Source organism: Pleurodeles waltl, chromosome 5 (assembly GCF_031143425.1).
Source record: "Pleurodeles waltl isolate 20211129_DDA chromosome 5, aPleWal1.hap1.20221129, whole genome shotgun sequence".
Taxonomy (NCBI): Eukaryota; Metazoa; Chordata; class Amphibia; order Caudata; family Salamandridae; genus Pleurodeles; species Pleurodeles waltl.
This window is the reverse complement of record NC_090444.1, coordinates 172,680,970-172,695,081: the sequence shown is the minus strand read 5'-3', so window position 1 is coordinate 172,695,081 and position 14,112 is coordinate 172,680,970. Positions and strand designations below refer to the sequence as shown.

General features: G+C 41.2%; 1 protein-coding gene across 3 annotated transcripts in view; it reads right to left on the bottom strand.

The window, feature by feature from the left end:
- RAB3GAP2 (RAB3 GTPase activating non-catalytic protein subunit 2) overlaps positions 1-14,112 on the bottom strand; it is a 695,385-nt gene that overhangs the window by 345,404 nt on the left and 335,869 nt on the right. For all 3 annotated transcript variants that reach the window (XM_069233869.1, XM_069233867.1, XM_069233868.1), the window contains one exon: positions 9,224-9,440. In XM_069233869.1, the coding sequence (XP_069089970.1) occupies positions 9,224-9,440 (217 nt within the window). The remainder of the gene's footprint in view (positions 1-9,223; positions 9,441-14,112) is intronic.

Below are 14,112 nucleotides of genomic sequence, written 5' to 3'. Positions count from 1 at the left end.
GGACTTATAATGCCATATGCCATTCAATAAAAAAAACGTGGGGAGCAGGAGATCTAGAACCAGAGACTTCCCCTTTAATACATCATATGCTACAATTTGATGCCCAAATAAAAGTTGTGTCGAGCCTATACAAACTCCTGAGTAAGCCCCCGAGCTTGATTTGGAGAGGGCTAGGGACAGGTGGAACACTGTTCTACCTGACCCGATCCCCCAAGAAGACTGGTCGAAAGTTTTATACCATGCCCGAGGGGTGTCAAGAAACCCTAGATTTCGCTACACACAGTTTAACTTCACACACCAAACATACTTATCACCAGCCAGGATAAACCCAATGTGCCCTGAGACGAAGCAGACATGCGCTAGATGTATAACGCCACTGGCTCACTTCTATCTCATGGTCTGGGAGTGCCCTCAGGTACAAAGGGAATGGTCCGGGGTGGTAAAAGAAATCATGGATCTGACGGGGCTCGAATTAGCAGCTGATCCCAAATCTTGCCTGTTAGGGTTGAGGACAAGAGCAAAAAAACATAGACACTTACATAAGTTCGCAGATCTAGCCTACGTGATGTATAAAAGATTGATAGCTATGCACTGGAAAGCACCCGATCTGAAAACCTGGCATACTCTCACATTGCGCTGGGCCCGCACAGAACACCAAGTATTAAGGAAACTAGCACGAGACGGTCAACAACACACAGGATGTGAAGCCTGGGGAATGCTAGTAGCTAGATTAGAGGCCAAAAATGATGAGAAGCCACCATGAACAAGGGAAGTTGGTAATCACAACACACTAGACGATCTTCGCTTATGTATAGTATAACTATGTAATAGCATGCAGCGCAATACATTACCTAATGACAAGAATCCCCACTCCTCGACACCCGACCGCTCTTCTGACAGTTCATGTGTGAGGGGCAAAACACAGCACACACACTCAATGCACCCCCAACATACTCTATAAATAAGTTCATAAAACGGCGCTCCTAGACACTACAATAAGCAGGTCTCAGTAGGGATTAGAACACTCAAGTAACTACATGAGGGGCTCCCCAACGGGAAAACGTTAAAAATTAAGCTTAATTAGCCAGTCACCACAACAGGAAAATATATTGGATGTTATAACCGGACCTAATTGTGTACACCTTTCGTTGTTTAGTTGTTTGAAAGTAAAACTCCATCAGATAAATAATTCCTGTTGATGTAATTATAAAAGTATGACATGTGGATCTGTAATGGAAAAATTAATAAAAAATATAAAAAAAATAAAAATAAAGTGGTCACCCACAGCATCCTAGTCTGCCGCTATGTGGCAGTTGGCTTAAACGATAAATTTTTGGTTGGCTGCCATCTTTTCTGCCAGGCCTTTCCCACGTGGTGGCAATGCCCCATTTAGATTTGGAGTGGTAGAACAAATCTGTGGGGTGCTCCAGGTATCCACGCTGTGCCTAGTGAGCCTTTAGGAGAGTTGATAAGGCTGTTTTCATACACTGATGACACACAACTATTCCTTGTACTCGATCAAACAGCTTCCAGTTCTATCAATCATCTCAGTTAATATCTTTATGTCAACCATAATTTAATAGGGGCCAATCTACTGAAGATTAAAGGTGCCAAAATTAACGTCCTGTTCTGCACAAAGACCTGCTTTTCTGGTCCACCACATATTGGCCCCAGAGTCAGGATCCCATTTCATACCTTGCAGTCTCTGTGGACAACCTTCATAGTATGTTCTACTGTGATCTTGCTTTTAACATCAACATTCAAAAAGTGTGGGCCACAGGTTTTTCACACATGAAGCTGTTCCACAAGATATCTTCTTTTGTCTACATCTGTTGTACATACTACCATGGCTAGGGAAAGCAAATTGTCAAATAATGACTACTGTAACTCCATCTACTTAGGGGGTCTCAACCAAAATAGTAACAAAATGCATCAACCACACTATCTTTGATCAAGCTCATCTGGGGTCTCAGGTATCTGGACCTTTGGGGTCAGAAAAGGTGTACACTAGTTGTCCAACAAGCAACAAATCTAACTCAAAATGTTGTGCTTACTGTACCTGGGCTATCACCCGACCGATCTTTAGTTTGTATCTAATGCCAGCATTGCGTAGAAGTACAATTTTTAATGGTGTTTGGCGTAGTTGGGACATTTCGTCAGAGTTGTGGAGCATGTTTCTTTTCTGTTGATATACCTTCCTATTTCTGATGCTTTAAGAGCTACTAGCTCCAAGATGCCTCCAGGTAAACAAGCACACTAGAAGTAAGTAAATAGGAGTCGGATTTCACAGACCTATCTAGAAAGGGGTTCATTGTCATGCAATGGTCAACACTAAAAATAACAATACTTGTTTTCCCTAGGTCTGTGAGTAATTTGGTGAGCTTGGTGAGATAGGTCGACTTTCCTCGTTTGTGGGCAGGAGGAGAAGAGGGTGATCGAAGCCCAAAGCAAACTGTTATGTCCACTTCTGTAAATATGTAGTTACTATCATTACAGATTTGGGTTTTAAGCAATCCCTGGCTGGGTGTTCATTTTTTTTCAAAGTGCACAGCTATGCCATATTATTTGGTCCTAAGAGAACAAACGTTTTCCTTAGTGGCATAAATTAGCAATAAATGTATCAAATTGTGGGACAGACAGGCAATGACTACAGAAAGTCAGGGGCAGAACATTATGGCAATGATTTCAAACATCCCTTGGATGAAGGCTATTGCAGAACTTTCATACCTAGGTCCAAGGTGTCAGCTCCTAGCATTGTATTAGGTGTCCTATTCATATGGGGGACGTTCTTGCAAATTTGGTGCAATAGTTCATAATAAACAAAGTTTATAGGTACAGCCCTTTGTTTCAAAATAAGAGAGCCAATTTAGAACCCTGCTACTGGCTACCAAAAAATATAAATTGTTTTGAATATTCCTAAAGGACATGTTACCCATCTGTGATAATGGTATTTCTGGTGGAGACTATATAGCCACAGATTCCTCACCTTTATATGATTCCCCTGTGTCAGACTGGATCCTGAAGATTTACCAGCTTTTGCTCCCATAAACTGGGAGGTGGTGTTGTGTGGCTCTGCACTGACCTCATTCTACCCCAGAAGTGCAGATCAGAGCTGCATATAAGAACCAACCCTGTGAGCTGACAGTAGTTTTCTTTCTTGCCTCTGCCCAGGCCCTCGGACGTGTAGCCCAACAGTAATAAGCTATACCATAAGGAATTCCTATAGCCCGATGCCAAGGGCACATTGTTTGGGGTCAACAAGGAGAAGTTTTCATGGTTATTTTGTCCTTGGGACAAGTAGGCCCCAACACTTGTAGCACAAACCCTTTGGGTGCTGGTTTACAGTAACACATTATGGATCAAGAAGGGCATTGTCTGCAGTATATGTAAAATTTGTGTCCATGTGTTAATGTTGTTTGACCTTGTATTTATTGTTCATTAACGCAAAGCCTTTGTTATTAGGGTGAGTGCACTAAGGAAATGTTATAAGCACGAACTTCACTACTGACAGAGTTTCCAGCATAAAAATATGTACACACACATTTGCAAAGTTTACCGCTATGAGGCTACGTATAATGCTTCCAGAATGTACTCTAAGATTAAAATATTTGCAGACGTTTGTAAGCAAGATTGATGATTCTTTGTTTTCAAAATAAAATGTTCACAAAAAAATGCAACTAGAAAAAAAAATCCTTACCAAACTCCTGTGACATTTTTGATACCATTTCTAGTATGATGTGTTGATGATTGCTAGTATTTCCCCAAAAATATTCTTAATGGAAAATCGGTGTAACCAATTTCCACAAGATTATGGGAAACATGAAAATAAACAAGCAATGGCAAAGCCAACAGATCTGATATTGGTGATCAAATGTTTAGTTTTGTCAATGATTGTCTTGTTTTGACATGATTTTTGTCAAACTTTATTGTTGCAGGAGCTGTTGTGCTCTCACCATTATAACAAACACTGGCAAAAGAAAAAATATTTTTGGTCTCAAAAAGCACACATTGCCACAGTAATCCCCCACACTGAACAAAACTGCTTTGCATTCTTATATGCTCCCTGTGAAACAGCAGAATTCTGCCACTCACAGTGAAGCCAGCCGACAGATAGAGAGACAAAATGTAATAAAAACAAAACATCTTGGTTAACGCCAGACCTAATTAGGGACACAATTCTTAAAGAAAGAAACAAAAGTGCACCTATGGTTTACGTTCTTGCATTAGCGCAGATTTAAAGCTTTCATGAATTCACAAGAATTTACAGAAGTAGGCCAGGAAATCATACTCTTATCACAAGCAAATATGCATGTGTAGATTTGCTCATGCAAAAATCTGTTGAGCATTTAAAAGTTCACTTTACCTCTAACCACTTTTTTCCCCAACCCTGGCAGACGTTTTACAACATTTCTCAATATGGGAAAAGTTTACAGAACAACTGGTGGAAAACACTAAAACATGAAAGTTAGTAGGTTTGCACAAACTCTAAAGGTAATTCCTACACTGGAATTATTGCTTACTGCTACTTCCAGCCCCTGTATGTAGATCTGCAGAAAGGTGGCAAAATAAGGGACATATTTATGAAAGAGTTGTGTTGCCCTTGTACTACACAATGGGGCTCAAGAGCAAAAAAACTCTTAAGTTACATTTATCAAGCCATGCAAGACCAACTTGCGTGGCCTTCCCTGGCTTGATAAATCTAGAGTAACACAACGCAGCGCAAATCACTGTGTTGCGTTACTCTGCCCTGGGAAGGCGTTCCACCAGTGGATCGTGGGTGTTCCCATGCATCCACTCATGGATTTCGGCACATTCCCAGATTTACTGTTAGTAGTAGACCTAGGAATGCGTCAAAATCCTAAGACTCCCCATGTGAGGCATAACAAGGAGAAATATCCTTATTTCTTCTTGTTATGTACTCTTTCTATGTGTGCTGCATTCTGCAGCACATACAGAAAGAGGAAAATGCCTCTCATGATTGTTCTGCTTACAATGGTGCAAGGGTGCCTGCACTGGCCCCAGGCAGCACACTGTGTGCCAGTGGAGGAAAAAGACACTAATGTACAGTACAATTTTAAATACGGTGCATACCTTCCCTTACCCCATCACACAGTGCAGCAATGTGACTTGCTATGCTGCACTGTGTGTTTTCTAAATAAATTGCTAGAATTCAAACCCTAGCATAATCGAAGAGGCTATTATCACAGCTCTTATAATCAGATTGCTGTCATAATTTGAAACTGCACTATGTTGCACCAAAGGGACAAGTGTTTTTTTTTTTTTTTTTTTTAACAGGACAAACAGATTTGTAACTCCACCTGTCCCACCGTGAATTAGATATTCTATTAAATTCAACACCCCTGTAAACCAGTTCACAGATTCCTAGATTGTGGTCTGTTTATATGGGAAGGGAGAAGAGAGCACAGAATGGAGAGGAGAGAGAGTGATGAGGAACCTGCAGTCAGATAAAGGATCCATCATAATGAGTTTTAACGGAGGCAAGTAACTATCTCGTCTGATTGATTATTTTAACCACAGATTCCTTACTTTCTGAACAGATGCAAAGCAGTACCTTTCAAGGTGGCGGGTCTGTTGAATGGGTCAAATTAAAAGTTCTGCAGAACTGAGAGAGCAAAAAGCCCGTTCCGTCAGATCCGGCTGCCAAGGCATTAGTGCTTTGTGAATGCGTGTACTGACTCTCCGGTTGCAGTCGGATAGATGTCAAATACAGGCACTCTGCATGCTGTGGTAGCAGCATTGTCCTTGGTGGAATGGGCTGCATTTCTTCTGAAGGCTGCTTCTAGGCCAGTGGAGCAGATCTTAGTGCAGAGCACTATGCATTTTGACAAAATTATTTTCTGTATTCCCATGCCCATCTTTGCACCAGAGAAACATACAAAAAGCTGATGGTCCACCCAGTAGTCTTCGGTGCAATCAATTTAGAAACTTAATGCTCTTTTCGGATCCAGTGGGTGGAGTCTCTCCCCTCGCTCGAAGGGTGAGGCGAGGCAAACAATACTGGAATAGTGATGCACTGTCCAAAGTAAAAATCTGTGAGCACCTTAGCCAAAACAGTTGCCCTTGTCCACAGTACCACTTTGCCTGGAAAGAAGTGCTATAAGGTGGATGCAATGAGAGAGCTTTGAGGTCACTCATGTGTTAAGCCGGGGTCACAGTGACTAGAAACACGGTCTTCAAAGTCATAACACTTAAAGTGCAGCTATGCATGGATTCAAATGGTGTGAACAGGTGAAAAGGGAGGAACAAATTAGGATTCCACCATGGCATCATGAAGGGTTCTTCGTGGAAATGAATGACTCAAACCTTCCAAAGGTCTGGCCTCTATGGGTGATTCAAACAGGGACAGTTGATCAGGTAAATGTAAAAAGACTGAAAGGGCCGACGGATAACCTTTAAAGATGCACAATGCAAGTCCTTAATTGGCCAATGATAAGACAAACACAACAGCATTCAACAGTTTGGCCTGCAATGGATCAGTATCGTGGGTGCCATACCAGGTTGCAGACTTTTACCACTGTCCTGTGTACGCAGACTTAGTAGAAGTATGCTCAGCAACATGGATGACATCCACAACATCAGGAGGAAGACTGAATGAAGTGAATTGCCACTACTCAATCTCCACACATAGAGGTGCTAATTGAACAGGCTCTGGTGCAGGACTTTATCCTGCTTCTTCAACAGAAGGTGCTCTCAATGCAGTAGCCTGATGAAAGACAGATGCTCATGTCCAGAAGTTCTGGGTTCCATACTCTTGTAGCCAAATCCAGAGCCACTAGGATGACTTGGGCACGATTGTTCCTGATCTTCCTCAGAACTCGGGGCAGGACAGGTAGGGAGGGAAAGGGCACACTAGTGTCCCTTCTCCACTCTATCTGGAATGTGTCTTTGAGAAAGAGACTTCTTGGAAACTCCAGTTAGCAAAAGTTTTGATATCGAGTATTTTCTTTGCGGTGAAAAGATTTAGTCAGGGGTCTCCCCATTGCTAAAAGATACCCTGTGTCACCTCAGAGTGTAGCCATCATTTGTCATTCGGCAGGTATTACCACCTTAGCTTGTCAGCCCTGGTGTTGAAAGATCATGCAAGGTGGATCACAAGCCTGCTCCAGAGATGAAGTGGCTCCAGGCACCGGGCCCAGGACCAGGAACTGAACCAGCCTCCCTTTTGGGGGATGGTATTAAGGCTTTCAGCACCGGGTGAATCGTTTCCCCATCACGCTGTTGAGGAGATGAGTCTCAGTCAAAGACAAGAGACCTCTGATCTCCTGCTCGCCCACATGACCTCTTCTTCCTAGGAGTGATGCAGTTGGCATTACCATCAGCTCAGGGTGGGGCAGGAAGAAGGGTCTGTCACCAGTTCAGTTGCAGTTAAGCCACAACTGCAGGTCTTTTGCAGACTTCTCCCTAACTTGGACGAAATGAGATCCGTTCCCCTGGTGCTGGGTCTGCTGAGATTCCAGGGCTAAGACTATGTGCACATAAGAGTGTCAATCAAGGCTTGAGTAAATAGGAGTAAAGGCACAGACAAGTTTGTCCAGGTTGCAAAACCCTTTTTTAGAAAATTGGGTGTGCCATCCATAGAGTGTAACTGCAAGTCTAATTTTTCCGCCACACGTTTTATCACCACAGCATCTCTTTAGTTGCTGGTCCAGGGGGAGAACACAACCCACTGTCCGGGGAAGTGTACATGCCGTTGGCATCTTGCAAGTTCAGATATAAATTGTCAACTCCATAATGAAGAGGAAAATTCTCCCCCGCATCACCATCTGTTCAGAGACTGAACCGAATAGTTGTTGGAGTACCAGGGTGTGGCTCAAAGATAAAGTCATGGTTTTATCTGAATTGGAATGGACTGGGGGCAGGTGCCTCAGTACAACTTCAAGTTGTGACAAGGTAAAGACCAAGATGCATATGGTGCAGAGTTTGTGAGGACAATAGGAACAGGGTCCCCCTCTGGCACTGATGTCAAAGAGAATGGTGAGAATTTTGATGCCAGATTGGAAGTCGGCTCCCACACCATAGCAGAACCCGAGGCAAATTCGGGAGGAACAGATGAAACAGAGAGCAGACCTCCTGGCTGAATCCCGACTGGAGGCTTATGCAGATCATGGGGGCCCAAACGTGCAACAGAGGGAGCCGAAAAAGTGCCAAAAAATTGCAACATGGCCTCTCTAAAGGCCTCAATTTGATACTCTGCCGCCGCATGCCCCGGAAACTCAGGGTGCATTGGGATCAGTTGCGGATTCCACTCTTGAGCAAGGGATAGAAAGGCAGACCATAAAGCACGCTGACAAACTTGCAATTTCTCAGACGATTCCTGCTTGATTTTTGTTTTCTGCTTCTGTTTTTATTTTGACTTACTGGAAGACTTGGACTTTAACAGCAACCTTTTGCAGGAACTGATCCAAGCCCTCAACTGCAAGAGAGACTTCTGAGTTTGTGTTGGTGTTCAGCTACATATAGCTTAGGTAACCATTCCCGGGTCATCTTGGGGTTCTTGAGGATGCCCTACTTGCAGGAATTGGAGTTGTGCACCAAACCCAAACACCAGAAGCCGACCTTTTGGCGATCTGTCAAAGACATCTGTTTGTTAAAGTCCCTACAACGTGTATAGCTTGTTGTTTTAGGAGGGGACAAAGTGCCCTTGCGCAGTTGAATAAAGAATTTTGAGAAAAAAAAACTTTTCAAAAGATGATTAAATGGTTGGGAGCAAACTTTAGATCAGAGTTTAAAGCAGTGGAAAAAAGGAACTGACATCAGTGCACAGAGGTGGTGCTTATGTGTGCCTCCATTTGTCACTTCCAGGAGGAAACAAAGTTGGCGTGAAGACATACCGCACAACATACCAGTGTGCAAGACCAATGCTGTTAAATCTTCCAGATGCAGTCTGGCATCTGGGGAAATTCTAAAGGTGAGAAATTCGCAGTCAGAAGTATCCATCATAATACAAATGGAAGATACGTCAGAATATGAATGTGTTCCTTAGCTCAAATGGGATTTTGAAGTACTTTATTTACAGCTTAAAAACTGATAAGAGGTTACATGTTGCATAGCAGTTGACATGTAACCACACAATGCAATCAGGCTCTATTCTGCCAAATTAATAAAAGAAAACACATGCTTGAGGTTCAATGATAGTGAATTGAAAGACATTACAAAAACTATGTGTAAAGCCATGTCCCATACTAGTGATAGCGTTTCCTACCTGCAGTATTTCCCCACATTGAAAGCCCCTACCCGTGGGCCCTGCTGAGTGCTCCACACTTCTAGAATTCCTCTCCTTGGAGCATAGATAACCAGAAACTGAGCAACTCTTCGTGGACCCTGGGGGCTTCCAAATGGAGAAAATTGGCTTTTATCCGTTTCTCGGTCATGAAGGTCCTCTGAAACCTGGATCCATCCAACCTGCGCATCACGATATCCTATGGTAAAAAATAAAGAGACAATGAAATAAAGATAACTAAAAGGTACACGTCATTCAAAAGCTCATTTCACAAGTGGAATTTCAAAATCCATACATACAATCCACATCCATTGTGTAAATACATATCCATGCTGCTCCTAAATGTGAACTTGATAATAAAGTACACATATCTATACAAATATGTACACTTAATCACAGGTTTGATTAGTACGGCACTTTGCATGGTAGTAGACAGAGTGATAATGTGTCTATTATAACAGCTATAACATTTCTGAGAAAAATGAAAGAGTAATTGACATGTAAAAACTAACATTCCTCCCATCTCTGGTGATTTGAAGGGTTTAATGTCACATTAAAGAGACTGTACCGGAAAGACTGATGGCTAACAATATCTGTAAATCATCATTACACGGATCTATACCTTTTCAATGAGTGGCTGACACCTATGCTGCACCCCCTCCTACTTTTTGGCATACACACCAATGGAAGGGAGGCCAGAGAAATACAACACCTAGAAATGGACAGTGGCATACATGCTTGCCGGTTGTAATAGTGCTATAGTTGGTACTGCAGATGGTTCTTACCCGCCACCTGCAGTTATCGTGGAAGATTCACAAAGACCTGTGCTCTTCATATTCACCTGGAGGTTCCACACTAAAGAACACATACAAAAACTGATGGTGCCGAGACAATATACCATTTAACATTTTCACAAAGTGAACTTTCAATCAACAGTAGAGAAAAGTGTTGTTAATGCAGTTTATAATCTTTTTAATGTCCCTACCATAAACATGTTTCTGATTGTTTATAGTAATATTTTTAGTTGTTCCTTAGGGTGCACCTCCATCATTCATAAACCATATTTAAAAATCAACTAGTAAAGTTGGCTGATCCTGTTTCCAGTATTAGTGACTGGGAATAAAATGGAAAAATAGCATTCTGTAGCTAAATGTGATTGTGTTTCTGTACATATATCAGCTAGGATTAAGGTGCTTTCTTTGTTAAAAGGTTTATATTCTCTTCCTTTTCATGAAGGTGCTACACTCAGCTATCATCAGGTGTCTCTGCCTATTTCCCCAAACAATATTTAGTCGAAGCTTACTTTCGCAATAGGTTTTCTCAAGTGTCTACTAAAGAATTATTTAACAATAACAAGGAACATAATCCTGAAAGTTGTATTTATCAAAAGTTATATTTGACATTTCTGAAATCAGAATCAGAATCATCACCAGAAAGGAACAAAATGAAGAAGAAAAATGCCAGGAGAGAGTGATAGCATATAAAAAAGCCTGGTGCATGTCCTAAGACGTCAGCTGTTTCTGTGGATTTCTTTCGCACTCATCAAGATGCGATCGTATTGATCAGTGGGAATTTCTGGATTTATTATTACTCCGTATAAGAGCTTGTACCCTCCAATATGGTGCCAATTCGAGACTCCTTACTTTCGTCCTTTTTCTAGGAGGCATTTGGTTTAAAACACCATGGGAAATCGAACATGGGATTTATTTTTCTGGGTTGATTGTGCCGGCGTGCGTCCGGAGTTGCTGTTGCTATATACATATTCCTTGCACTTTTTGAGACGTTTGTTATGTTCTGTGGGATTTTCCTGCAAACAACAGGAAAGGGGTTTCTTCCCTTTTCACTCCTTTTTTTGTTGGGTCCTCCTTTGATAGGGTCCACTGGCCCCCTGTTTGATAGAATAGCATGTGTCTGAGTCGTTTCAGTTTGCCCTTATGGTCAGGCTCCTTCAATGAGTCCTTTTATTTTTGAGAGTAGGCATGTATACTATCCTCATGCTTGCGTAGCCTCAATGAGTAGTAGAATTGAGAGGGCTGCTCTTAGTCTTAATGTTGCCTACACATTTTTTTTTTTTTTAGGATTTGGGCCAGAATATCTTGTTTTGTGAATCAGGTATTTTTTCCTTTGATTAGAAGATTCATCAGTCAAACGTTACTTGGTGGCTTATGTCAAAACTTATAAGGGGTAGGTTGTCTTTGCAGTGTATCTATTGTTATGGATTCTGAGCATGGTCCTCTCATTATTAGGCCTTATTTATTTTGTATTCTCTCTATAGAGAGCTTGGGTGGACTGAGATTGCCCCATTGAATTCTTTGGAGTGTGTGTCTTGTTGGCATATTGATAGGCAGGTAAGTTTTGACTTTCTTGGTGTAGAACCCTGGGGTGATTTACTTATTATACACACTTTTTACTATTCTGCACTGGTGGATTTGGCATAAGGTTTCTATTTACTTCTTTGCACGTGGATCATCTCTCCACATGGTACACAAGTTTCTTACTCGCGGGATTTCAATTTGGGAGTGGTTATTATTTTTGGACTTTAGGTGTTTCCTTTTTTGAGCATGCTGAGGCTTGCCAATTGAGCAATTAGGAGTAATTATGTTTATTTTTTCTGTGTATTAGATATTGCTGGACCATAGCTTTCATCAGAAATTTAGTCACATCATATTATTACACCCTGAAGAAGGTGGCTGCCACTGTGTGGCTCCACCGAAACGCGCTTCGGGGCAACGTGGGTACAGGAGGATCACTCTTTGCATTAACATTAGGTGTAATCTAGATGGAAAAAGGACTATAAATTCTATTGTGTATTAGGAGTTAATCTGTTATATATATTTTTTTATGCATACCATCTACATTCATTCAATACTATGAATTATGTGCTAGATTAGATTAATCTCATGAGGATCCATATAATTTCCTAAGTGACCTCAGCATACTGTTCCCTCTTGGAGTGGTTGGTTTTAATGGTGTAAGATTTATGACTATGGTCAAGTATGATGGTGAGGTGCATTTGTGTTTGTATAATGAATGATTTTTTAGCTAATGTGTCTGTGGCCTGCTTGCATTTCTACTCTTTTATGGACTACAAATATTTGTAGCAAATAAATGTATGAATATAGGGGCAAGAAAAGTGATTTTGTACTAAGTTGATCATCTACGATAAATTTTGTTCGAAATAAAAATAATTTTGTTAGTCTAATTTTGCCTCAGTATATCCTGGTTGCTCCAATGAGTATATATATTCTTAGCGGTCATTGGGAGTTTTCAATAGGCCGTTTTTTTTTTTCCAGTTTTTTTCCTGGTTGCTGCCTATGTTCCATTAGCCTTTCGGGCCCTCTTTTTTTCTTAGAAAGTGATAGCATATGCCACACTAGGGGTTCAAGTAAGCAGATTATGTAATACGTGTTGACCCAAAGATGCATATTTTATTTTGTGAAAGATACTTCCGGTCAGTAATTCTTACAAAAGGAATGGGAAAAGCCCAAGTACCTGCCTGACAAATTTCAGCAATAGGAACGTGCCACTGCAAAGTCAATAATACTGTCTTAGTTTGCGTGGAAACAGTGTGAGTTTTTGGAAGTGATAAACTCCTCCTGTGTCTTAAGCTTTTGTATGTGTGAAGCTATTCATCTGACAGTTATATTTGCCTTTTTATTATGAAGAAGATGATCACCAGAAGTAGGAAAAGAATAATTTAACTTTGAAAGACAGTCACATTCTTACCACAGGGCACTGGTATCATCTATGTTTTGGAGACCAGGAAACTCAATGCCCTGGCTGAGAAATCAAAAGAGATATTTTCTAGAAATAATGGAATTCCGTCAAAACCTTAGAAATAAAATAGAGGAGCACTCTCAATATTCCTATGGTAAACTACAGATCTTTTGAAGAACTAGCTTGAAGCTAGCCTATTTTTCTTGCCATGGAACAGCAACTATGAAGACCACTGTCTGTATTATTAGTTTATAGCCAAAAAATGGCACAAGTTTGAACAGAATATGCATTAAAGAGGTAACCACTATGCTGAAACCCCATAGAAGAGCAGGAAGTCTGAGTGGAGGGTGTGACGTAAAGTCCCTAAGGTCTGTTCCCATCTTAGTTATGATCCGACTTCATCATAGCTCATGGACGCTGCCATCTTCTCCATCTCGGACACTGGACATTGCCATGTTCCCTGTTTTTGCAGAATCGTTGTCCCGTCTGTGTTCTAGAACCAATGTCACCACACCTTCTCATTCTAAGAACTGTGATATCCTCAAGTTCATTGATCAATTACATAAATACAAAATCTAAGGCGTCAGCTGTTGAATCCCAATTATGTCAAGGATAAACAACAACTGATATAGATATTTAATCATAAAAATGTAGCCTCAATAGATGTCTTTCTCTGATGTATGCCCATAAAACAACATCAGAAATGTATACTTTGATGCTCCTAATCAAGGTCCAACATTCCAATTCCTGATAAGATTAAGGATCTAAGGACTGCTATTCACGCATTTGAGTTAGAGGCCAGATTATAACCAGAGATTCTTACAGAGACAATCTCACCTACTGCCAGCACACTTCACAGATGGCACATATCGTCTGAAGCTATTAGCGCCCAGCCCCGGAGGAAGACCGTTTGACTGCTACCACAGTGGATGTTTGCCCTTCTCGGGAAACACTGCCTTCACGTCTCCACTGATAAAGACAATCTTTGCTGTCAACAAAGTATGCAGTGTGCCCCTTCTCCCTAAGAAGCTCTAGATTGCAAGTTTCTCTGCCTTTTATGCTCTCAGAATATAGTGCGTGGAAATAAGCAATATGAAACTAGGTTTTAAATGATATTTTAAATGACGTTTCAGCAATGTTGGAATTGTTCATTT